The sequence below is a fragment of the Microtus oregoni genome, unplaced genomic scaffold (assembly GCF_018167655.1).
Source record: "Microtus oregoni isolate MIOR12 unplaced genomic scaffold, Mior012 000020F_ref0000438, whole genome shotgun sequence".
NCBI classification, from domain to species: domain Eukaryota; kingdom Metazoa; phylum Chordata; class Mammalia; order Rodentia; family Cricetidae; genus Microtus; species Microtus oregoni.
In genome coordinates, this window is record NW_024543079.1 from 36,773,829 (window position 1) to 36,800,243 (window position 26,415).

At 50.9% G+C, this 26,415-nt stretch overlaps 2 protein-coding genes across 9 annotated transcripts in view; both read left to right on the plus strand.

The window, feature by feature from the left end:
• Ubox5 (U-box domain containing 5) overlaps positions 1-11,936 on the plus strand; it is a 42,765-nt gene extending 30,829 nt beyond the window's left edge. For 6 of the 8 annotated variants that reach the window (XM_041670284.1, XM_041670287.1, XM_041670281.1 and 3 more), the window contains 3 exons: positions 1,128-2,304; positions 7,301-7,462; positions 9,833-11,936. In XM_041670284.1, the coding sequence (XP_041526218.1) occupies positions 1,128-2,304; positions 7,301-7,462; positions 9,833-10,041 (1,548 nt within the window). In that variant the 3' untranslated portion in view covers positions 10,042-11,936. The remainder of the gene's footprint in view (positions 1-1,127; positions 2,305-7,300; positions 7,463-9,832) is intronic. The other 2 variants (XR_005976037.1, XM_041670283.1) reach the window with 2 other exon arrangements.
• Positions 11,937-23,501: 11,565 nt separating this feature from the next.
• On the plus strand, positions 23,502-25,543 carry LOC121460489 (arginine vasopressin). The gene is made up of 3 exons (XM_041670925.1): positions 23,502-23,644; positions 24,831-25,032; positions 25,347-25,543. Exons 1-3 carry the CDS (start codon positions 23,513-23,515, stop codon positions 25,517-25,519), a joined length of 507 nt encoding a protein of 168 aa, XP_041526859.1. The 5' UTR covers positions 23,502-23,512; the 3' UTR covers positions 25,520-25,543.
• Positions 25,544-26,415: the final 872 nt, after the last annotated feature.

The following is a 26,415-nucleotide window of genomic DNA, read 5'->3' on the forward strand; positions in this document are numbered from 1 at the left end:
CATTTCCTGCCTTGTGTGTGTGGCCTTGATTTAGGCTACTGTGTGCTCACCCTTGGATTCCAGCAGACAGCATTTAGACAAGTATTGGGCAGTCACGGATCCCAGAGCACGGCTGTGAGGTGCTCTGACTCTGTGAAAAATCGACTTACCGTCTTGGTGGATCAATGGCACATGCACAGTCATAGCAGAGTAGAATCAGTCACTTGGTGTCTCCTTTTCCCTAGCTCTGTCCCCCTTTCCCTTGCCCTCCCTCTCAGTTTTCTGTTGTTTTAGTGTTGCCCTTGTTTGTTTTGTTTTTAAGGTTCACTTACTTTTGTCAGGTGTGGTGGCAAATACCTTTAATCTTAGCAGGAGGGAGGCAAAAAAAAAAACCACATGGTGACTCACAACCATCTATAATGAGATCTGGTGCCCTCTTCTGTGTTTTATATATATAAAATACTAGCTGTTCTTCTAGAGGACCCAGATGTAATTGCTAGCACCCACATGATGGCTCACAACCATCTAGTACTTCAATTCCAGGGGCTCTGATACCCTCTTCTGGCTTCAGTAGGCACTGCATACACATGGTGCACAGACATACAAGCAGTCAAAAGACCCATATATGATGGAGGAAGGTCATTGGCCAATAAAGAAACTGCTTGGCCCTGTGGGTGGAGTAAACAGAACAAAATGCTGGGAGGAAGAGGAAGTGAGGTCAGAGTCTCGACTTCTCTCCTCTCGGGAGCAGACGCCTGAGAGAGACGCCATGCCCCGCTCCCAGGCAGACACATGGCATGAAGCTCCAACCCAGGATGGACTAGGCTAGAATCTTCCCGGTAAGACCGGTTCTCACAGATTATTAGAGATGGGTTGATCGGGATGTGAGAATTAGCCTGTAAGTGCTAGAGCTAAAGGGCCAAGCAGTGCTTAAAAGAATACAGTGTCTGTGTAATTATTTTGGGGCATAAGCTAGCCGAGCAGGCGGCCAGGGTGCTGGGAATGCAGCCCCGCCGCCCTTATTACTACACATATACATAACATATAAATAAATAAATAAATATCTCAAGTATTTTTGTAAGTGACAATTCTTGAACACATGTTGTCTTCATTTGGATCAATGTGTCTTCTCTTTGTCATTAATCTAGGTGTCAGCTGATGGTTATGAAGTAGAAAATCTTATCTCTGAAGACCTCACAAAGAGAAGCCATGGCTTTAGGACAGAGTACTTCATTAGACCTCCAATCTATGTGACAGTTTCCTTTCCCTTTAACGTAGAACTCTGTAGGATTAATATAGACCTCACAGCGGGCGGATGCCAGAATGTCACTGGCCTGGAATTATACACATCTGCCTTATCTAACAGAGCTTCTCTGGGTTCACACGAGTGCTGGACTACAGACCCAATGGAGCTGTCTGTCCCAGACAAAGAGGCATTCACCTTGGTAGGCAAAGTCCTGCTGAAAAACCAGAACCACGTGGTGTTCAGCCACCGGGGCTTCAAGGCCAGGCCACCTTTTAGCCCAATGGAAGTCACACTCCTCTCTCCTGCTGTTGTAGCCCAGGAGCTCTGGAATAAAGGGGCTCTTTCCCTTAGCCATGTGGCCCATCTCAAGATCGGAATCACCCATGTGACAGGCAGTGGCATCTCTTGCATAAAGCGTTTAGAGGTGTGGGGTCAGCCAGCCAAGACCTGCTCTCAGGAGGTAATCAATAGTGTCTTGTTGGTAGCATCAGGAAGCCTGCCGAAGGACTTGGGTCTGCACACCCCAGCCTCGCCCATGGAGAGTGACTGTGACTCTGGAGGTCAGTCTGAGGGCCAGCAGGCTCCCTGTCTCTTACAGGAGATGGTTGATGATGTGCCTGAGGAGTTCCTAGATCCGATTACCCTGGAGATCATGCCACGCCCCATGCTGCTGCCCTCAGGCAAGGTCATTGACCAGAGCACTCTGGAGAAGTGTAACCTCAGTGAAGCTACTTGGGGCCGAGTGCCCAGTGACCCGTTCACAGGGTTAGCCTTTACCCCACAGTCCCACCCGCTACCTCATCCGTCCCTGAAGGCCCGGATCGACCGTTTCCTACTCCAGCACCCTATTTCTGGCTGCCATCTGCTTGGGAGAGCACAAACTACATCAGCAATGACCCCTTCTGTCATTACCCTGCCCTCAAGGAAAAGGAAGCAGGAGCAGGCTGAACACAGCCTTGGCATGAATGCCACTTCCTCTCCCACAAGCCCTCTGCTCTCACCCACTACCTCAGAGCCCACTGCTAAGAAGATGAAAGCCCCCAGTGAACTCGGCCTGACGGATATGGACTGTTCAGCAGGTAACTCCCCCGTGTCCACGACTCTGTCATCCCTGGCCTTCCTGCTGACGTGATGCTGCTGTTCTTGGCTTTGTGCTTTACTAACTTAGATTTATGAAGCTGGGGGCCATGCTGCTTTTCATTTTTGTAGGGCATTTCAGTTTTGTCCTTGCTCCATAAATAACCTGTAAGTGCCAAAGTGGTGTGCGTGTGTTCTCTTATTATCCTGAGATTTTTTTCTTCTTAAAATTTTATCTTTATTTATTTATTTATTTTACTTGTTTTGAGAGAAAGAGGGTTCTCTGTAACTCAAGCTTTTTAAAGCTGTGTAGTGGCCGGTGTTGAATTGTGCTGATCCTCCTGTCTTGATCTCTTAGTGCTCAGACTACAAGTGTAAGCCCCACATCTGACTATTGGAGTTTGTTTTCATGTTCTGTGTCCTCTTCCTTGCATTGGTGGACTTACCTGCTTTGTGTTCCCGATGTCTTTTCTAACAAGATCAATGCCTTTTCCTGTCTTGAATCCTCCATTCTGATCTGCTGGAAGGAGAAACAGTAGGTCCGTTAATGCAGTCCATGTCTTCTTTTCTGAAACCTCTATATGTCGTGTGTCTGTGGGGTACTATGTCTAGTCTTCCCAGAGGGGATTTTTTTTCTTTTTTAAAATGTTCTGCCTACATGTATCTCTACAGTCCAGAAGAGGGACCAGATCTCATTACAAATGGTTATGAGCCACTATGTGGTTGCTGGGAATTGAACTCAGGACTTCTAGAAGAGCAGTCAGTGGTCTTAACCTCTGAGCCAGCTCTCCAGCTCCTCCCCCCCCCCCAGAGGGGAATTGATGGAAATGCACTGTGGGTCTCTCTGTCTCACTTACCCATGAAGTACCACAACAGAAGTGACAGAGTGTGAGGTTGGAAGAAAATATGGTCGGTAAATGTGAGTGAGTTGTACTGTGGCTGAGTATGAGATTTAAGCTGCCTGGCTTCCCACCTTTTCCCTCTGGCATTGCCAGTGATTCCTAGAAGCCGTGGTCCTGCCACCCCACCCCCAACCCCCAGGAGAACCTGGAAATGTCTGGTGTAACTTTTCAGACTGACAATATGTGTTCTTCATTTGTTGTCATTTGGTTGGTTGGTTTGAGACAGGGTTTCTCTGTATAGACCTGGCTGGCTTTGAACATGGAAATCCACCTGCCTCTGTCTCCCAAGTGCTGGGATTAAAGGTGTGGGCCACCATCTTAGTTAGGGCTTCTATTGCTGTGACAAAACATCATGAAAAAAAAAAAGCAAGTTGGGCAAGAAGAGGTTTATTTGGCTTACACTTTAGCATTGCTGTTCATCACTGAAGAAAGTAAGGATAGAAACTCACACAGGACAGGAACCTGGAGGCAGGAGCTAATGCAGAGGTCATGGAGGGAGTTGCTGCTTACTGGCTTGTTCCCCATGGCTTACTCAGCTTTCTTTCTTTCTTTCTTTCTTTCTTTCTTTCTTTTTTCCTTTCTTTCTTTCTTTTTTTGTTTTGTTGTAGGTTTTTTGTTGTTGTTGTTTGAGACAGGGTTTCTTCGTGTAGCTTTGGTGCTTGTCCTGGAACTAGCTCTTGTAGGCTGGCCTCGAACTCACAGAGATCTGCCTGCCTCTGCCTCCTGAGTGCTGGGATTAAAGGTGTGCACCGTCACCGCCCAGCTTTCAGACTGTTTTCTTATAGAACGGGGGACCAGCAGCCCATGGATGGCACTACCGGCCAAGGGCCCTCCCCCCTCCCCTATTGATCACAGCTGGATCTCAGTGAGGCATTTCTTCAGCTGAGGCTCCTTCCTCTGATGACTCTGGCTTGTGTCAAGTTGACACACAACCAAGCCAGTACAGCCACCATGCCCAGCTGACATGTTATTTTTGTAAAAGACGGGCAGATAAGAAAGAAAGGAAGATTGGAGCTGGAGAGATGGCTTATCAGTTAAAAGCACTTAAAGTTCTTCCAGAGGCAAACAGTCACATCAGGGGGACTAAAAATCCTCCTGTAACTACAGTTCCAGGGGACCTGATGGCCTCTAGTCTCTACCAGCACCTGCATACAAGTGGTAAACATAAACCCACATAGATGGGTGCACATACGTACATATAAAACTAAATTTTTTTTAAAGATTTATTTATTTATTTATTCAGTCAGTCAGTCAGTCAAGTATCCTGCCTGTAGGCCAGAAGAGAGCACCAGTTCTCATTATAGGTGGTTGTGAGCCACCACGTGGTTGCTGGGAATTGAACTCAGGACCTCTGGAAGAGCAGTCAGTGCTCTTAAGCGCTGAGCCATCTCTCCAGCCCAATAAGTAATTTTTAAAATGAAAGAAATATAAAGTGTCATTTCATCTGACACCACCTGAGCAGAAATTCTAGTGCCTTAATTAGGAAAATTGTCTCTAGATCTCTTATGGCAAAGACTGTTTTGAAAAATAGAATTTGGGATGTAGACCTAGAGAGATGGCTCAGCAGTACATAGCACTACCTGCTTTCAGAGGACCTGGGTCCAGTTCTCAGCACCTACATGGGTGCTCACGGCCATCTTTAACTCCAGTTCCAGGGGATCTGACTCTCTTTTGGCCTCTGTGGGAACCAGGCAAAGATATATGCAGGCAAACATTTATATGCATAAAAAAATTTTATTTTAAAATAAACATAATGCAACTTAGAGCATGGAATAGTAGCACAAACCTTTATTTTAGCACTTAAGCAGATAGATCTATGTGAGTTCAAGGCCAGCCCAGTCTACATGATGAGTTTTGGCCCAGCCAGGAGTACACCTTAAGAACCAGTGTCAAGGGGCTGGAGAGATGGCTCAGAGGTTAAGAGCACTGATTGCTCTTCCAGAGGTCCTGAGTTCAATTCCCAGCAACCACATGGTGGCTCACAACCATCTATGATAAAATCTGGTGCCCTCTTCTGGTGTGCAGATATACATGCAAGCTGTATACATAATAAATATATTTAAAAAAAAAACAGTGTCAAAAGAACCAAATCAAACAAAACTAAAACCCAACCAGAAGAAAAATCAAAGTTGGTCAGATCTTTGGCTTTTTCTTTATCTTCTTTCTTTTCTTTGGAATCACCGTTACAATGCATCGTGCTGATTGGCATTTAACTAAATCACTTTATAGACAAGGTTGGCCTCAGATTTGGGACAGCCCTCCTGCCTCTGACTTACGGTTTTGGAATTACAGGTTTATACCACTTTGTTTCACGCAGTAAGATTTTAAATGCCATGTTGAAGCAAAGTGAAAGTTAGTGGGGTTTGGAACCTAAGATCAATTACAAGCTTTTTGTTGTGGGTTGTTGTGATAACAGCTTTCGGAGTTAGAGCTCAGATCATCAGTGTCAGATCAGTCACTGTCTTAGTTAGGTTTCTCCTGCTGTGATTAAACACCATGACTAAAACCTGCAGAGGAAAGGGTTCATCTCCAGTTCTCAGGTCACTCTGCCCTGAATGACTTGAGAGCAGAGCCTGGGTGTGGAACTGAAACAGAAGCCACGGCACTGCTTACTGCTTACTCATCAGGTCTTGTCACACTGCTTTCTTACCACCAGGGCCCGCCTGCCCGGGGGTAGCAGCCTCCCCAGTAGTCTGGGCCCCTACATCAGTTATTAATCAAGAAAAATTGCCTTTTTTCTGGCTGCCCTCTATAGACCAGACTAGCCTCAAATTTAGAAATCCACGTTGTCTCCCGAGTGCTGGTATTAAAGTTGTGTGCCACCACTGCCCAGCTTAAATGGAGAGTTTAAGAGACGGCCTTTTGTTGAGACAGGGTCTTATATAACCTAGGCTGGACCAGAATTCTCTATATTAGGATGATTTTGAATTTATGATTCTTCTACCTCCGTCTCACAAGTATTTTGTGTGTGTGTGCGCGTACACTCACATGCTCCCCGCAGGTACTCATGTACCATGTGTAGGTCAGAGGACAACTTGCAGGGCTTAGTTATTCTCTTCCACTGTAGGTTCTGGGGACTGAACTTGGGTTGCCAGGCTTGCATGACCAGCAAGCTCAAGGCATCTGCCTGTCTCTGTCTCCCCAGCACTGGGATTACAGGTGTGATCAGTGCTCCTGGATATTTGACACAGATTTGGGAGAGCAGACTCAGCTCCTCATGCTGATACTGAAAGCACTGTGCTAACAGAGCTGTTTCCCTAGTGTTTGAGCTTGTTTGTTTGTTTGTTGTTTTTGGAGACAGGGTTTCACTGTTAACAACTCTGGTTGTCCTGGAACTTGCTTTGTAGACCAGGCTGGCCTTGAACTCACAGAGATTCCCCTGCCTCTGTCTCCTAAGTACTGGGATTAAAAGCAGGTGCCACCACCACTTAGCTTTTCTTTTTTAAATAGAAAAGTATGGTAGCAAATGCCTGTATTTCCAGTATTCAAGAGGCAGAGGCAGAAGAATCAGCATGAGTTTGAGTTTGAGGCCAGCACGGGCTACATAGTGATACCCCTGTCTCAAAGAAAGGGGTGGGGGAAGGGAAGGGAAGGGAAGTACGCTGAGGCAGAGGATAGAGAGTGTGGGTACTGTGCAGAGCTGGTGTCTGCTGTCTCATCATTTCTTGGGCCAGCAGGCAGGCCTTTCAAAATGTAACACGGGCTTGGGATGTAGCTGAGAAGTAGGGTGGCTGTCTGAAAGGCACAAGTCCAGGACTATATCCCCAGCACCACAGAATGAATGAGGGAAGGAAGAAAAAGGAGGTGCAGTTCTGTATCAAAGCCTCCAGATGGCTCTGTCCTGCACAACACTTTGTTTAGGGGAATGTTAGAGAAAGCCTCAAGCTTTGAAAGCATTTTAGGTGGGGAGGCGGCAGGATTCCCAGGACTTTGGCTCTTTGTTCTGCCTTCACAGTCCTGGGAGACACAGGAAGAGGTTTTCTTTGTATTCACATGTCTGAAGTTGGAAGAGCCATTTTCTCGTCTTCCAAGAATGAGTAGCCGTCTCTCTTTTGCTGAGTCTTCCTGGATGTCATGATCTCTGTGTCTTCCACAGGTCCAGTGTCCCATGAGCAGAAGCTGTCGCAGAGTTTGGAAATCGCCTTGACTTCCACCCTTGGCTCTATGCCTTCCTTTACTGCTCGTCTCTCCAAGGGGCAGCTCCAGCAGCTGGGCACAAGAGGGAGCAGTACTGCCAGGAGGCCAGACACCAGCTACGGTAATGCTCTGTGAGCCCTAGCATCTGCCTGTAGAATATGCTGGGCCTAGTCTTCATGTGCTGTGGGTCTGCATAGCCAGCCCGCTTATTGTAATTCCCATTCTGGAGAGAGAGCTTTTCTCTGTCTTCTCCAGAAGGGTTTGAGGGGCTGCCTGGAAATGGGACTCATCACAGGCAAGATCTTTAGTTGATCCTGTCATTCTGTGGACTCTGCCTGACTGTCTTTTACTGTAGGTTTGTTTTGATTTTTTTTTAAATATTTATTTATTATGTATACAATGTTCTGTCTGTGTGTATGCCTGAAGGCCAGAAGAGGGCACCAGACCTCATTACAGATGGTTGTGAGCCACCATGTGGTTGCTGGGAATTGAACTCAGGACCTCTGGAAGAGCAGGCAATGCTCTTAACCGCTGAGCCATCTCTCCAGCCCTGTTTTGATTTTTTTTGACACGGGGTCTTGCTGGCCTTGAACTTTCCAGTCCTCAAGTGCTGGGATTACAAAGTTGCACACCACACTTGGCTCTGGTAGACTACATAGTTCTCTCCTGGGACTTTGATGGTCCTGATCTTCCCTTCGTCTGATATCTGGGCTGTTTCATCTACATATGAAGAAAGGTTTAGGTTTCAGAGGTCATCTTCTCTCTTCTTGGTAACATTTTCATCATTGCACTAGAAAAGCACCAGAGGTAGATTCATGGCCCAGATTTTGCCCAAAAACAACAACAACAACAAAACAATCTAGGGTCATATTGTAAGGTAGACACAAAGTGAGGAATTGACTAATTTTTTTTTAATTTTATGTGTATGAATGTTTTTCCTGTGTGTATGTATATGTACCATGTCCATACCAGGTGGAGATCAGAAGAAAGTGTCAGATCTCCTGAAACAGGAGTTGCAGATACCTGTGAGCCACCATGTGGGTACTTAAAACTGAACCCAGGGTCCTGCAAGAGTAACCAGAGCTCTCTAACCATTGAGCCATCTCTCCAACTCCCCAGTCCCCTTTTTTAAGCAAAGGACAAAATGAAACCTGATGGGGCTGCTCAGGCCAGCTGTTGATTGCTCCTGCTGGTGCAGAGCCCGTCCCTCCTGTCACCTGGGTCTCCATCACACTCTCCCTACTCTGATTGTTTCTTCCTAACTATTTCCAAAAGCATGTCTTTCAAAGTGCCCAGGAAAACTGCCAGTCTCACGGCTGCTTGTCCTCGCAGCATCCAGGGGTGTGATTGGCCAGCCTGACCGGCTTTACCCACCTTCTCTTTCTTTTGGCCTTCAGACGATGCAGCTTCTTCCCTGCCTTCAGCCATTTCTTTTCAGTTTCCCTTGCTAGAGTTCCTGCCAGTGAGAGCCCTCACCTAGTGCTGCTCTCGTGACCCCTTCCTCTCCTTCCCTCCCTGACAGCTGCTGGGACCCTTCTCATTGGCATCTCCAGCCACTCTGAACTGCACCGTCTGCTTTCAAAGCTCTCCTCCCCAGCACCCTCTGAGCCTGTGTTGGTAAAGAGCCTGTCTTCCACTTGGCAAGCTTTCACCATAGGAGTCCGTTTTTCCTCCAGTGTCCTCACTCATGATTAGGTCCTTGTATGCTCTCATTTGTGAGTGTGCCTGTACATAGTGCACACGTGCCACAGCACACATGTGGAGGTGGAGAGACAACTCTCAGAAGTTGGTTCTCCTCCACTGTGGGTGCCAGGGATAGAACTCAGGTCATCAGACAGGAAGTCCTGCTGTCCACTGAGCCATCTCATCAGCCCTTTTATGCTTTTCTTTGCTGTGATTCTGAAGAACACCCTAGTACCAATCCTGAATCCTCTTCCCCAGCCCTGTGAACTCCCTGCAGCTCCTGTGCTCAGCATCCCCACCGTCCTTACACAGAGTCTTTCACAGCTAACGATCACAGAGGTGTTCCACCTCTTAAGATTCACATGGTATGAATCAAAGCCCCACTGTCCTATGGTGTAGACCTTACCTCCTTTCCTCTGGATCACATCAAGGGAATCTGTAGTGAATCTTCAGGTGGGGGGGCCCGCCCAAGGCCAGGGCAGTTCCAGAAAGGAGCTGAGGGATTAGAAGGCAGCTCCTGACAGATTGAAGTGCCCCTCTGGTGATTTCCCTCCACCCTGACTGTTCTGACCCTGATATTTGGGCCACATTGTGTTTTTCCCTCTTCTTGCAGCTAATCTTGTCAGGGTAAGCTTTGGCGGAGGAGTATACACTTTGTCTGCTCCCATGCACTGCATTTAGAGGCCAGTTCTTAAGCATTCATAGACAGCACCAAGATTGATAAAGATGGCAGAAGGGAGGCATGCCAGTTCCCAGCTGACTGAGGAACAGCCTCACCTGACCCTTCCTTGTTCTTCTGACTCACCAGAGCACCCCAGGAGTGTCTGTGGTCCAGCATGTGCCTCCTGCAAAAGAGCGTTTTCCTCCTACTGCACGAAGGAGCCTGTGTACCAGCTGCATTGTGGCCACCTCCTGTGCCGACCCTGCCTGAGTGAGCAGCAGCGCTCCCAGCCCATGATGTGTGCAGCCTGCCAGCAGCCAGTCGCCAGCCAGGATGTGCTGCGGGTCCATTTTTGAGGGACCAGCCTCAACTGAAGAAGCCCCATTTTGTGCGAGACCTGCAGGTGAAGGAAGCAAGAGCAGGATCCCAGTGGCCCTATTCTCTCCTGGGTTTTAGCACCTCATGGTGTATTACGGGGGCTGGGTCAGGACACCCCCTCCTGCTTAGACAACACAGGATAATAAAGCCATAGGCTGGGCTGGGGGGAAATCCCTGTTCTCCCTGGCCTACCTTGCCACTCTCCAACCAGAGCCAGACTGTTCAGCAACACTACCCCGGTACCATGGTGTCTGTATCAGTTTCTCTGTGTAACAGCCCTGGCTGTCCTGGAACTTGCTCTGTAGACCAGGCTGACCTCAAACTCACAGAGATTCACCTGCCTCTGCCTTCCAAGTGCTGAGATTAAACGTGTGCACCACCACCACCTGGCTGCACGCAACCTTCTGATGGAGTTTTGTGGATGGCGCTCAGTAGACTGTGACTTGGGACCTCATACAGCCTTCTCTGCCTCAGGGTCACGCAGAAGCAGACCATGGTAGGGCACATGACTTAGCCATGTGTACCCCCCTCCCCTGCAGACACTTGGAGCCTTAATAAAATGGCAGTTGACATTCACTGAGGCTTCCTCCTGGCACACGGGACAGGACAGCCATGTGCAGTTGCTGCCAGCTGTCAGGCAGTGGTTTAGATCTGTCTGGCATGGGTGTGTCAGTGCCAGGGGAGGGGCAGTGGCTTCTATCAGGCCAGGTGCCAGAATGTGTCTGGTTGCTCCTGGAGCCACTCTCTGAAGGAGATTCCTGTTCTCTATGTAGCCCATTGCAGGAAGATACTGGTTTATAGGCCACGTTTTTAACAAATTGTGCGTATGCGCATGGGCACGTGGGTGCCATGGTGTGCCTGTAGATGTCAGGACAGTTCAGGAGTTGGCTCACTCCCCAGCCTATGTGGTCGCGGGGCTGAAATTCAGGTCATTAGCGCTGTGGCAGTCTCCTCTACTCTCTGAACCACCTCTTTGGCTCCTGAGGGTACATTTTTCCCCCCATTTAAAATGAAACCTTATGGAGTCCCAAAGAAAACAAGGATTTCATACAGGTTTGTTCACTGTCAAGAGCTTCCAGCTTAGAAGGATATTTATGCAGGTCACCAACACTGTCCCCAACCCCTTGCAGGCATGCTCCACCTTGTCTTTGAGATAAATCACAGCCCCTTGAACCACATGTTCTTCGTTCCTACAGGTGGCCCAGAGCTCAGTCCTGAGGTTTAGGGAATCTGCTTTCAGAGTTCCCGGGGGACTTTTCCACGGAGGTGGCCAGTAGGGGATTGTCACCTCCGTTCTCCTACACACCACACCACCAGTGCCTGCTGTGCTGCCCCTTCGTGTGAGACACCAGGGTCTGCACGGACAGGCCCCCTGCACATCGCCACTCCACGTCTGAGCTGCCCTGCCATGTGTTCGTCCTTAGCCGCACAACTGCAGAGGGCATGGCTTGGGGCAAGAACCTCTCCACAACCTCTCATGGTCTCTGGAGTAGCCCACTTCTCACTCAGCCTTTACCCCTCAGTGTGAGTGTTGGGAGCTATGTCTGCCCCCAACTCCCAAGAGCCCCCAAAGAACTCTGCAGCTCTACCAGAGGTGCCTGTCCTGCTCTGTTGGACAAGGTCTGAAAGCCTTTGGGGTGGGCAGGACCTAGCCTGAGTCCAGTGGGGAATCATCCCATACCCTTAATATGATTAAGCTTTTCTCTTCAAGATCTGACCCCCACCCCCACCCTTGCCAGCACCACAGAGCTCTGGTTTTCTTTCCTAGAATGCAAGAATGAAAGCCTGGTGTAGTGCAAGCGTAAAGGCCAGCCTGGGCTTTATAGCAAACACTGTCTCAAAGACACAAAAATAAAAAGAAATACGTGATTTGGCCCCATGGCGTTTTATTTCTCATTAGAGACTGGACCTGGGACCAGGCATAAAATAGCTTCCCAGTCAACATGCAGAGCTCAACTCCACTGACCAAGAAGACTCAGCCACAGCTTCGCCTTCACCAGGCAGCCTTCCTGTCCTGGTCTTTGCCTGGTAATGGGGTCATGTAGGCAGTGGAGGTGCGAGGCTGGAGACCAGCTGCAGACATGCTGCCCTGTCGTCTTCTGAACCAGAAGCAGGCCAGCTTGAGGTGACAGGCCACAGCAACCATAGGCTCTGGGTCTTCACTCCCTAGGCGAGCAGGTGAGGCCTGATCAGCTGTCCTGTGGGGCTGAGGCTCTGACCCTCAGCCACCCCCTGAGCAGGCGGAAGGGAGGCTCTGTCCAAATTAGTCTTGGAAGCAGAAGAAATAGAAGAACCAGACAGCCAGGAAAAAGACTAGCAGCTGATCAGTGCTCAAAGAGAACCCCTCCTCCCTGCAGGGGTGCAGCTGGGCCCAGCAGTTCTGGGCTCCTGAGGCTGACTTGGAGCACCCAGCCCCACACCTATTCGACTTCTTCCTATGGGTCTCCATCTTGAGGCCACTCAAATGCTGGGCTCCTTTCCATTCCCTCAGGAAACAGGGTTTCTGACGCTGGAGTTCCTGTAACTAGGTCTGCAGACAAAGAAAGCAGCCTCCCACTGCCAGTGCCATTGTGACGCCATCCTGAATGCCATTGTGATGGCCACCGGGGTAGGAGTGGGGATTCTGTGGGCTGGCCTCCCACAGAGCTCCTGTGGGGATTAAGGAGGGCCTGGCCCCCAGCTTCCCCGCTCTGCCCCCATTGAGACCTGCTGTCTTCTCACCTGGCCTCGAGGCCGCGTGCACGTGCAGCGTCTTCTCTTGGGGAGAGCTGGGCTGGGGACTGGCCAAAGCCACACAGTTCAGAACAGTCAGCTTCAGTTACTGACTTTTAGAATCTGGGTGTCATGGCTCATACCTGTATTCCCAGCCCTTGTGCTGCAGAGAGAAGCCACATTTCATGTAAGCTCCTGGTCTGGACAGTTGGAATACAGAACCAGCTCTGCCATCACAGTTCAGCATGCTCACAGCACAAGGCCAAGATGTAACAGTGAAACCGGCCTGCCTGTCGCCTCATAGAAACCTTTCTCCTAGGACAGGACACCCCTAAATGGAGGGGAGAGTACAGGCTGGCTTGAACCCCACTCTGTATTAACCCTTGTCCACCGCCTGGGGCTCCACCTGCTGAAGTGGCTCTGCCTGCCCCCTGCTCCCTACCCCATTCTTTGGATGACACCCAGGGTCTCATTCTAGGCAAGTGTTCACCCCACGCACCACCCTCATCATCTGCCCAGCAGAGAGGATCTCCAGAGGGCACAGGGGTGAAGGTGGAGGAGGGGACAGCTTGTTCCCGCTGCTGGTGTCACCTAGCAACAAAACGGCACTACTGTCACCACTCCAAACATGTTGGTGTGTCTTCCAACACTTCTCTAAAGGGAGCCAACCCCACTGGGCACCCATGCTGAGCAATCAAACCCCAGGCCTCAGGCACATGAGGCAAGTAAGCTACTACTAGGCCACAACCCCAGCCGAAAATATGAGGGCTTTTATATGTGCCTAAGTGTGTGGGTACACACATGCACTCCGTGGTGGCCAGAAGAGGACATCAGATCCCCTGGAACTGGAGTTCTAGGGAGTTGTGAGCCAGCCGACAGTGGGTGCTGGGAGGAAGAGCATCTAACCCCCGAGCTACCTCTCCAGCCCCAAGAGCTGTAGATAGAGCATGCATACAAGCTATTCTGTGCACAAACGCCTGCTCCCTCTTCCTATCAAGGTTACTGGAAGAACAGCCAGAGTCACCAGGAAAAGCTTGAAGTTTGAGGCCCGGTCTAGCTTAGTGCTCAGCCCTTTGTCCACTGCAGTGTGCTTAGTAAGCGGAGCCCCGAGCCGGGCTTGGCTGTCTTTGGAAGAACTAATCCATGGTAGATTAAAGAAACAGAAGTTCGATTGGGTATGAGAATTAGTGTAAAGGTGACATCACCGATAAAGAGGGAGACTGCTTGCTTAGTGCTCACGAAGCTCTGGGCTCCATCCCCAGCACTGCATAAACTGGACGTGGAGACACATGGCCTTAATACCAGCAGTCAGGCGGTAGAGAGGAGAATCAGAAGTTCAGAGTTGCCCTTGATTGTATACCAGACTTGAGGGCAGCCTGGGTTACATGAAACCCTGTCTCAGAAGGGAAAAAAAATGTCAGCCAGTGGACTTTTCAACATGTGAGTAAGTAGTTTGAGAATCACTGGAAGGGTGAGGATGGTTAAAGGAACAGAATGAGCAACTTGTCAAAGAGAGGCAAACTGGTTCTGATGAAGTCGCAGTGTTTAACTCCAGCCTGTGGGTGAGCGGGGCCTTCACAAGCTCTGTTAAGTCCTGCTGGAGGGAGCACAAAGGGTACAGGCTCTTGGGAGGGGATGTGACAGGCTAGCCAAGTCGTAGATGCATGACCTAGTCACTTTCCCTCGAAGATTCTAACCCAAAAATTCTAATGAAAAATATGGAAAGAATTGCTGCCTCAGGGCATGGTTATAGCCCCAGCTGCCTATGTTGAGGCAGAAGGTTCCGCTGAGCCCCTGAATTCAAGATCAGAGTGGGCAGCATAACAAGATCCTATCTCAAAAAAAACAAACAAAAAAACAAAACAAAAAAAAAAAACAACCAAACAGAAAATGCCAACTGGGCTTGGTAACACTGATCTTTAATCTCAGCACTCAGGAGGCTAAGTCACGTGAATCTCTGAGTTCGAGGCTAGCCTGGTCTACAGAGTGAGTTTCAAGACAGCCATGGCTACACAGAGAAATGCTTTCAAAACAACAACAAATAAAACAAAAAACCCAACCCAAAAGCTGTGAATCTGAGGAGACTGAGACTGGCAGAGGGTTGGAGTGGGGTGAGGAAGGGGGAGGGTGGTGACAGGGTGGGGGGGAGGGGAAGGTGGTGACAGGATGGGGGAGGGGAAGGTGGAGGGTGGTGACAGGGTGGGGGGAGGGGAAGGTGGTGACAGGATGGGGGGGAGGGGAAGGTGGTGACAGGATGGGGGGAGGGGAAGGTGGTGACAGGATGGGGGGGAGGGGAAGGTGGTGACAGGATGGGGGAGGGGAAGGTGGAGGGTGGTGACAGGGTGGGGGGGAGGGGAAGGTGGTGACAGGATGGAGGGAAGGGGTGGAGGGGGAGGGTGATGACAGGATGGGGGAGGGGAAGGTGGTGACAGGATGGAGGGAAGGGGTGGAGGGGGGAGGGTGATGACAGGATGGGGGGAAGGGGTGGAGGGGGAGGGTGATGACAGGATGGGGAGGGGAAGGTGGAGGGTGGTGACAGGGTGGGGGGAGGGGAAGGTGGTGACAGGATGGGGGGGAGGGGAAGGTGGTGACAGGATGGGGGAGGGGAAGGTGGTGACAGGATGGGGGAGGGGAAGGTGGAGGGTGGTGACAGGGTGGGGGGGGAGGGGAAGGTGGTGACAGGATGGAGGGAAGGGGTGGAGGGGGGAGGGTGATGACAGGATGGGGGGAAGGGGTGGAGGGGGAGGGTGATGACAGGATGGGGGAGGGGAAGGTGGTGACAGGATGGAGGGAAGGGGTGGAGGGGGGAGGGTGATGACAGGATGGGGGGAAGGGGTGGAGGGGGAGGGTGATGACAGGATGGGGGGAGGGGAAGGTGGTGACAGGATGGAGGGAAGGGGTGGAGGGGGGAGGGTGATGACAGGATGGAGGGAGAGGGTGGAGGGTGGAGGGGGGACAGGATGGAGGGAGGTGATGGAGGCGAGAGTCATCAGAATGCATTACATGCATGTATGAAATTATCAAAGAACAAAATTAATTTTAAAAATTAGTATAGGGAGCCAAGCGATGGTGGCGCACACCTTTAATCCCAGCACTCGGGAGGCAGAGGCAGGTGGATCTCTGTGAGTTCGAGACCAGCCTGGTCTATAGAGCTAGTTCCAGGACAGGCTCCAAAGCCACAGAGAAACCCTGTCTCAAAAAACAAAAACAAAAAACAAAAAAAAAAAACTTTAGTATAGGGGCTGGAGTGATGGCCTAGCAGTTAAGAACACTGGCTGCTCTTCAGAGGACCTCGGTCAATGCCCGTGGGGCATCTCACAGCCATGTGTAGCAACTTCAGGTCCAGGGGGATTCAATGCCCTCTTCTGGCCTTTGAGGGCACCAGGCACAAAAATAGTGCACAGATATACTTGTAGGCAAAACACTCATCACATAACATACGTTTTTAAAAATTAGAATAGAAAAAGAAAGTTTATAAAAATTCTCTGCTAGGGGAAGGGAAATGGGAGGCTGGGAGGAAGCGGAAATTTAAAAAAAAAAATTCTCTGCTACCAGAAAGTATTATAGGCAGCTTGATCTGGTCCTTTGGGGATGTGGAGTCATACTACCTGTAGGGACTACAATCCAGACTGCAGTTTAGACTCAAGAAGAGGTGACATATATGATTTTATATATATTTAGGAAATCATGAACACCTTGAGGGGCATCCATGGTTTTTTTTTTTTTAAAAAAAAAAAAAGAAAAAACAACTTTGTATTAAAATGCTAAAGGAGGGCTGAAGGCACCTCCCCGGGTTTGATTCCCAGCATCACATACGCAGGAAGAGGAATGTATTGAGGTGATGTCCTGGTTCTGTGCTAGATGGTTTATATGAATAACTTAATCAACTCTAGTTTGGGGAGTAAAACTCTAGTTTGAGTCACACTACCTCAGTTATGTGAGGTAGTGTGACCCGCTTTGCCTACGCTGATCTGGTGGACGGCCGTTGGCGCACTGTCTAGAGCAGTGTGGTTCTCAGCTTTCCTAAGGCTGCCACCCTTTGATACCGTTCTTCATGTTGTGGTGACCCCCAATCATAAATTATTTCCATTGCTACGTCATCATAACTAATTTTGCTGCTGTTCTGAATCATAATGTGTGTTTTCTGATGGGCCTAGGTGACCCCGTGAAAGGATCATTCATCCCAAAGGGGTCACAACCGAAGGGTTGAAAATCACTGATCTACAGGACCCTGCATGAAGAAACAGAGGCCCAGCAGACTTTAAACACAGAAGAGCAACCACATGAGCCACTGCCAGAACAGCGTTGAGATTTTTCCCATTACACCTCTTGGTGCAAAGAATAAAGATGCTTCCCCAGACAGGCCCTCTGCAGAGTCGGCTTCAGGCCTCATGACAGTCGGCCTTCTCCTGGCTCCAGTGTGAAGGGAAGGGCACCCACCGCACACTCACCAGTGGGAGGGTGTGGGAAGGTCCTCAGACTGCGTTTAGGGCTTTGGGGTGTCAGGATCCTGATGAGGTGGTCTTGAGCCCGGCAGAGAAAGTGCATCACTGGAGAAGTGTGTGTCACTTGATGCCCAGTGAACCCTGTGTGGCCCTGGTAGAACTTGAAGGCATGAACGACAGAGAGATTGCGGGACAGCCATCCCAGAAACAGCCCATGACAAAGAAGGCTGGACTACGGTGACTCCCAACTGGGCTTTAATAAGGCCTGTCCAGCGCAGTGGCAACTGGCTCTTGTGCTAGCTCTCTGGAGGCAGAGGCAGGCAGAGCCCTATGACGTCCAAGCCGGCTTGGTCTACATAGCAAATTCCAGGCCAGCCAGGGCTGCAGAGTGAGACTGTCTCAGAAAGGGGTTGGGAAGGCTGAAGAAAGAGCTCCGCAGCCAACTCCACTTCCAGGGGATCTGCGGCCCTTCTCTGTGGGCACCAAGCACGCATGTGGCGCAGGTAAAACACTCGTACACATAAAACACATGCATAAGTCTGAAAGGGGGGTGGGGGAGGAAGGGCAGGAGCCTGGAGTAACAGCCCGGTGGGTTAGAGAACACACCGCTCTTCCCAGGACCCACGTCAGGTGGCTCACAAACACCTGTAGCTCCGGCCTCAGGATTCAATACCTCTTCAAGGCACCTGCCATCAAATAGAGACACACATGAACCTAAAAACATAAGTTCAAAAAAAAAAAGTGAGAAGGATAAATGCAGAAAATCAAATGGGTCAGATAGCAGCCCCAAGCTGGCCTTTGCCTCCCAGGAACCTCCTTGATTCTTGGTGCCCTCTCTCTGGGCCCAGAGGGAGACCCAAACATTAGTTATGACTCAGCTGATGAAATGTACCCCCTTGGCTCATTAATTAGGAAGTCTGTAATTAGCCTGTCTCGCAAGCTGGGAGCCTCTGGAGAGGACCCCTTTCACCTGCCTTCCTCCCCCTCCCTCGGGGGGGATGAGCTCAGACGGGGGAGCTTTGCCCCTGAGACGCAAGAGGGGAAGGAGACCATGAGCAACACGGAAAATGAGATGCCGGGGCACACGCTCCTGCGTGCGATTGCCTCAGAGAGGTCACCTCTAATGAGACGATGGAGATGAGGTACGGTGTCTGAACCCTCAAAGTTTCCTCTTAGAAACCCACACGCTCCTGCCTGTGATTGCCTCAGAGAGGTCACCTCTAATGAGACAAGGGAGATGAGCTACAGTGTCTGAACCCTCAAAGTTTCCTCCTAGAAACTCACAGAGAGATTGAGATGTGGCCCAATCCAGCTGCTGCAGCTCTGTTGGCAGAAGCTGAAGCCGCAAACTTTTTAAATTTTTTTTTTACACAGGGTCTCATTTTACAGCCCCTGCATGTCCTAAAACTCTCTATATACACTTAAAACTCAGAGGTCCGCCTGCCTCTGCTTCCTCAGTGCTGGGATTAAAGATACGAGGGACACCAATGCACGCAATAAATACACTCTGCTTTACAAGGACATGGCATGATGGTACAAGCTTTTAATTCCAGCATTTGGAAGGCAGAAACAGTAGGGTCTCTGTAAGTTCAAAGCCAGTTCTGGTCTGCATAGTGAGTTTCAAGACAGGGCTACAGAAACCCTGTCCCAAAAGCAAAAAACCAAAAGCAAAAACAATGAACCAAAACCCTGTACAGCCTGACTGGAGAGACGGTCCAGTGACTGCTGACTATTGACTCAAACCCAGGTCCTCTGGAAGAGCTCAAAACTGCTGAGGCATCTCTCCAGCCCCCACCAGTGAAGTGCTTGTTGGTTTTGATTGTTTGCTTTGAAGCGGGGTTGTTTTATTTTTGTATTTATTTTTTATTATTTATTTTTTTTTTTTTGAGACAGGGTTTCTCTATGTGTAACAGCTCCTTGGCTGTTTGGGAACTCTCTCTGCAGATCAGGCTGACCTCCAACTGACAGACAAAGCGGTGGTGGCGCACGCCTTTAATCCCAGCACTCAGGAGGCAGAGGCAGGCGGATCTGGTCTACAGAGTGAGTTCCAGGTCAGCCAAGGCTACATAGAAAAAACCCCATCTTGAAAAACAAACAAACAAGACAAGACAGAAAAACTGAATGCCCTACCCTAGAACACCTCACCTGATTTTCTTAGACCTCAGTGAAATTGGGCACGGTGGCACACGCCTGAAATCCCAGCGCCGGGGGAGGGATCGAGAATCGAGACCAAATTCAGCGACAGAGCAAGACCAGGATGCATGGACAGTGTCTCAAGTCTACAGTGGGGGAGTAGGTGGGGTTGGACATCATAAGTAACCTCGGAAACAAATTTGATTTGCCCCAGGTCACACAGCAATGCCCCAGAGAGCTAAGGCTGGTCCCCAGGGCTTCCCACCTCCCTTCATTCTTTCTAGAACTGAAAAACCCACCGTTTGGCAAAAGCTCCCAGTATAGTAATAAAAACAGATGATGGTGTCCTTCATGTCCGAGGGCTTTCATTGGAGGAGGAATGCAAACACACATGCCCACCCCGCAGAAAGGAGAGAGGTCCAGGTGGAGAGGGAGGGAGGGAGGGAGGGAGGGAGGGAGGGAAGGAGGGAGGGACTTCAGGGTAGAGGAGGTATCAACCAGCTGGGACCCCATCAACACAGACCCAAGGCAGGAAAGAGTAAAAGGAACGAGGGACTGGAGAGGTTAAGACTGCGTTTGGTCCCCAGCACCCATTTCAATGGCTCACAACTGCCTGGAACTCCAGCCCCAAGGACTCTGATGCCCTCTCCTGTATTCTAGGAACTCCTGGACTCATATGGACATACAGATGCATGCATGATTTACAGTGAGAGATGCTCTAGATGGGACAGTGAGTGTTAAGCTTTGAGAGGTGTGGCTACTTGAACTATGACACCACTGCAGATTGGAACCCTGGAAGCAAACCAGGTGCTAAATCAAACTGTGTTAAAGTCATAAGGCCAGATTCCAGGCCAATGGGAGCTGTCACTGGGCGGTTCAAAGATGCTCAGAATGAAGACATGAACTGGTACATCATTCATTTGTAGAAAGTATAAAAATACCCTAGGAAGAAGAGAAGGGACACGGTGCCAGGTCTTGGGATGTTCCAGCGTGTAGAAGCCAACGTGAAGCCAGAAAGGGAAGCAGAAAGAATTTTTCTGGAAGATCCAGGAAAGCATTGCCAGAGGAGCCAGATGAAGTGTGCTGTAAAAAGGGACAACGGCTCCATCGTGTGAAATTCTGCTGGGAGAGGCCGTGTAAAATAAAGACATGATTGGGCCCGCCAAAATGGCAGCACACTTTATGGTCATAATAAAGGAGTTTCGGTAGACTGGTCTGGGCAGGAATCTGAGTGGAGGGAGTTACAGAGTAAATATTGACTTGAACAGGTATGACAGATAGTGGGACAGACATAATGACTCGTATCTTTAATGGCAACACTCCCAAGGCAGAGTAGGCTGTGAGTTTGAGGCTAGCCTGGTCCACTTAGAGATTTCCAGTCCAGCCAGAGATACAGAATGAGACCCTGTCTCAAAAAAAAAAAAAAAGCTATTTGGGGAAAACAGGCTATGAGGGAAATATAGAAGGTTCGAGGTGTCTTGGGAGTCCATGCCACACATGGGGTGGGGTATCTGAGATGAAGAGCCAGCATGTTCATGGGACCTTTTCTAGCCAGCAGAGATACTGAGAAGGTGGAGATTAGGTCTAGTGAACCTTTGGCATCCATGCCCAGGGACAGAGCATGGCATTCTCCAAGGGGCCTTAGAATGACATCCCTGGTGCACATGGCTGGTCAAGGGCTCTGGAGAGCCCCAGACTGGTCCCTGGACTTGTGTCTTTCAATCAGGTCCCATCAGTTTTCAGATGATAATTTGGAAATGAAGTACAGAGACGGTAAATAAGGCCACAGAGCAGGCATCTGCCCCTCCCTGCCCCTGCAGCATCCGCCTCACTACTGAGCAGGACAACAGTCTATCCTAAGGCTCATTCTCATCCGTAAGCGGAAGAGGGTTTCTTCTGGCCAAGGAAGTTTTCTCTCTGGAAAACAGCCTCTTCTCTCTTAGTGAGGACATTGGTAACACAGCGCCGTGTCGCTTAACATGACCGCGACACGATACAAACACTTGCCTGAGTCTCACGGTCAGTGACTCAGTGCTCAGAACCTGTGCCTATGCCGTTGTTACTCTACTTCACCACTTTGTGCTGGGAGTGACCTGCCCAATCAGGAAGCTTCGAGACACAGAAGCCAAAGTACTTGACTTCCTATCAGCTGCCTCTTACAGAGGCCTCGGGTGCCAACAGTCATTCCTGAAAAGACCTTGGCTCCCGGGCCCCACTGTACTTGGTGAGGCAGAGGCCAAACAGTCCTCTGGAGCTCCTCTGAAGCACACTGGTATACCCAGGAGAGGTAGCAGGAGCCTATGGGAGCTGGAAGGTCCAGGCCTGTGCACACAGTCCAGAGGGAATGGGCTGGCTAGTCTGGGTTTTCTGGTGGCCGAGGAAAGGAGGCTGTGAAGGCTAAAGCAGAGTGTGGTGGTACATGCCTTTAGTCCCAGCACTCGAGAGCTGGAGCCAGAGAGACTAAGAGTTCAAAGTCAGCTTCTGCTGCATAGTAGGTTCAAGGTCAGTCTGGACTGCATTAGACTGCCAAAGAAACAAATGATTTACAACCTGAAGTCAGGAGCTAACCCTGCTTCCTCCAGGCTGGATCTGTCTGACTGTGGTTCCTCCCATTTCCTCCTGCAGGACAACAGCCCATTTTCACTTCTGCCTTAGGCCTGAGATGGTACCAGTCTAGGGGCATGGGTCTCTCTCCACAGCTGTTTTCTCTTGTTAGTTCTGGGGATTTCACCCAGGACTATTTCCGAGCTATAGCCTCAGCCTTCTGCGCTCTCTCTCTCTCTTTATTCCTCCTTTCTTTCTTTTTTTTAAATTTATTATGTATACAACGTTCTGTCTGTGTGTATGCCTGCAGACCAGAAGAGGGCACCAGACCTTATTACAGATGGTTGTGACCCACCATGTGGTTTCTGGGAATTGAACTCAGGACCTTTGGAAGAGCAGGCAATGCTCTTAACCACTGAGCCATCTCTCCAGCCCATCTTTTCTTTCTTTGAGACAGGATCTCACTATGAAGCCCTGGGAGGCCTGGAACTCACAGAGATCCACCTGCCTCTGCCTCCCAGAATGCTGGGATCAAAGGCGTGAGCAACTACAGTCCAGCTTCCTTCTATGTATTAATTTGTTTATTTTTTGTTTTTTGAGACAGGGCTTCGCCGTGTAGCCTTGGCTGTCCTGGAATTCACTCTGTATACCAGGCTGGCCTAGAACTTACAGAGCTCCATCTGCCTGTCTCCTGAGAACTGAGATTAAAGGCGTGCGCCACCACCGCCCAGTCTTCTTTTTATTCATTGAGAAAGGGTCTCACTAAGTTACCCAGTCTGGCCTGGAACTTTTGACCTTCCTACTTTAGTTTCACAAAGTAGCTCAGACCACAGGCCTGAGAAGCTAGATCTTTGCACATGACTGAGCCTGGAGTTCTCCTTCCCCATAATAGCATCCCAATTCATGTCCTTAGTGGGGACCAGAGAGGCACTATCCCCAAGACTCCCATTCTCAGAGCCTGAGTCCCCACACCTGGCTCTATAGGGGCATGCATGGGGTAGAAACATCCTGGGCATCCTGAAGCGAGCCACATCCAGCTGACATTTGAATCTGTGCGCTGCCCTTGATGTCATGACTGTGGCTGTTGGCCAGTGAGGCTGCGATTGGGAATGTCCTTTGGAAAGCTCACCTGGTATGTGTGGTTCCTCTTGCTCATCCCACCCCACAACTAACAAGCCTGCCCCACCCCTCCTGGTCCTGACCCTGCTCCAAACATGATGGCCCTTTCTGGATGGGGCCTGTTGACCCCTCCAGCTTGTTGAGAGCAGCTAGGATGCTCAGATGATTTCCAGGTGACCCTCGAGTCAGCTCACCTCCCAGATAGTACAGCAGCAGTCCCTGTAACTGTTTCTCCTGTCACACTGTGGCCAATGACAGCCTGCTGGCCTGCCCCCTCCTCCAACCTTCTCCACACAGACAGGCCCACGTGTGTCCCCAGATGCCTGAATCACTGCTGACAGCTTGGGACCTGTCGGCTGTGGGCTCCTGGGGAGCCACCAGGGAGGGGGTTAGCAGCCACGTTGTCGCCTCCTAGGGAACACCTGCAGACATAAATAGACAGCCCGCCAAGGCAGCAGAGCAGAGCCAGGAGAGCAGCTCCGCACACTGCCCACCTATGCTCGCCAGGATGCTCAACTCTACGCTGTCTGCGTGTTTCCTGAGCCTGCTGGCCTTCACCTCTGCCTGCTACTTCCAGAACTGCCCGAGAGGCGGCAAGAGGGCCATGCCTGACATGGAGCTGAGACAGGTACCACTGTGGTCCATTCACGGCGGCCGACAGTGCCCTCGGAATGGGTCCCGGGCTAGGAGAGGGAAGCAAATGGTCAGAGAAGTCGGACTTTAGGGGAGGTTCCTGGAAGGAGTCGAGAGAGCACAGGGGATGGACTACTCAGATGGGCTAAAGGGGACCAGGTGCCAGGAAAGCCACATAACAGACACTGTCTCCATCTGGGGGGTATGTCAGAAAATGAGCGCCTAACAACTAACTGGGCTTGGGATGGTAGCAGGTGGAACTGGGTGGTCAGGCCTCTGCACATCTGGGGGAGGAGACGGGTGTCAGCTCATCAGGACTGGCTAGATTATACAAAGCTCTGTTCTAGCCTGAAGTTAAGGTCTTTCCCACCCAGCTCAGCCCCTCATAGCTCCTTTTCTAGCCACCAGTGCCAATTTCTTCCTGTCTGTAAGAAGACGGCCATGGCTCCGTGCATGCCTGAGTGGCGTATGTCCCATAACTAACCCCAACCTCTTACCCAAATCTCTTGTCTGCATGTCCAGGGAATCCCATGTCAAGGGAATCTAGCCGCCGGGCTCGGTTTTGTCCAGGCCACGGGTGGCTCGATTTTGAGTTGTTGAACAAGCAGGAGTACGCAGCTAGACAGCTCCCCCAAGTCCACCTTCCGTTTGCAGAGTTCCTCGGGAAGCTTGAGGCGCCAGGTTCCTATGCACACATCGCTCTAATTTGGTCCCTGCCCCACACCCAATAGGGCATAATAGGTTGGCAGGAGGTTAAGGCTTAGGTGAGGCCCATCAGCTTCGGGCCGGAGTAAGAGCAAGGCCAGAAAATGAGAGAAAGGGCGTGAATGTTGTACTCCTAAGAAGCAGGACTGCTCCGTGGGGGGTGAGGGAGGGGACTGGAGGACCACTGAATGTCAGAGAAGGAAGTCTCTGAGCCCTTGCTGCACACCAATGACCTCTCAGAGCTGAGCAAGGTCCCCAAGTACTGCAGCCCAGGGCACACTCAGCCAACCCAGGTGAGGGTTTTGAGCTCCTAGTGAGAACTGATCCCCCTGATAACCTAGCACTTTAGATTTCCACTCCTGCCCTTGGCTGTTGTTTCGACCTGGAGAGCGCCAGGGCCCCGGCAGCGCGAGACCGGGACAGCAGTAGGGTGGCCCTGGGTCCCCACCGCTGCCCACTAACGTCCTTCCCCGCAGTGCCTCCCCTGTGGCCCCGGCGATCAAGGCCGCTGCTTCGGACCGAACATCTGCTGCGCCGACGAGCTGGGCTGCTTCGTGGGCACCGCCGAGGCTCTGCGCTGCCAGGAGGAGAACTACCTGCCCTCGCCCTGCCAGTCTGGCCAGAAGCCGTGCGGGAGCGGGGGCCGCTGCGCCGCCGCGGGCATCTGCTGCAGCGATGGTGCGCACGAGAGCGAGCTGGGGGGGAGGACACAGGGGGTGTGTGAGGGTGGAGGGGGCGTTAGTGGGGAGCTGGGCATGGGGCGCGAGGTAGGGATGGTTTGGGAGGGTGAATGGGGGGAGCATTAGGAAGGGGATTGGGGATGGGGACGCGAGGTGGGGGTAGGGACACAGAGTTGGAGGGTGAAAACGAAGAGGGGCTAGAACTGGAACGTGGCGGGGGTGGGGGGTCGCGGTGGGAGGGCAGCGTTGGAACTGCGACCTGGGAGCTGCGCCCACTCCAGGGCGCCTGCGCTCACAGAGCCTTTTCTTCAGAGAGCTGCGTGACCGAGCCCGAGTGCCGCGAGGATTTTCTCCGCCTCACCCGCGCTCGCGAACCGAACAACGGCACGCAGCTGGACGGGCCCGCCCGGGTCCTGCTGCTCCGCCTGCTGCAGATGGCCGGGACGCGGGAGTCCGTGGATTCTGCCAAGCCCCGGGCCTACTGAACCGTCGCCACCACGCCTCGCCCCTGTTGCATGGAAAATAAACTTTAAAAAATGCATCCTGGTGTCTGTCTCTATCTCTGGAGAAGGGACGGGAAAGCTTGGAGTGCGAACTTTCTAACATTGGCTAATCCCCGCACCCAAAGTCGTGGGCAGTCCACGCTCTCCTAAGACTTATAAGGGAAGCCTTCTGGAGCTCCCGGATACCCACATAATACTCAGGACAAAGGCAACCCCAAGCTCTGAAGAAGGGAAAGGCCTGAGGCCCAAGGAGGCCTCAAGAGGGTGCTTTAGCGATTCCCTGGCTGAGACCGAAATAAAATCAAGAGGTGGGACATTAGTGGACAAGAGAGGCAGAGCAAGGTATGATGAGGGACAGAATTAGCGAGAGTGGCAGAGAATAAGAGGACAAGCTAGGGGTGACCTAGCCTGGATTTGGTCCCCAGCACCACAGAGAAAGGAGGAGAAGAGAAGGGGAAAGGAGGAAAAGATAACAACCTGCTAGGGCCATTTCCATGACCTCGGCCATAGCTAGAGACCCAGAAAAAACGCCCAAGTCCAGCAACAAGGCACACACACAGTACATAGGCATTTTTCCCCCGCTGGCACAACTAATTTTGGAGCAAAGATTGCACCAGCACTTGGCCACGGTCCCTCCTTCCCCTTTCTTCTCATTAGCTTTTCTTTTTCTTTTTATTCTAAAATTTTAGATTTATTTATGTGTATGGGTGTTTTTCTGTCGTGTGTGTCTGTGCACTACGTGTGTGTGTGTGTGTGTGTGTGTTCCGCTCAGCTCCTGAGCTATCTGGTGTCTGCAGAGGTCAGACAAGGGCATGGGATTCCCTGGGACTGGAGTTACAGAAGGTTGTAAACCACCAAGTGAAAGCTGAGACCTGAAC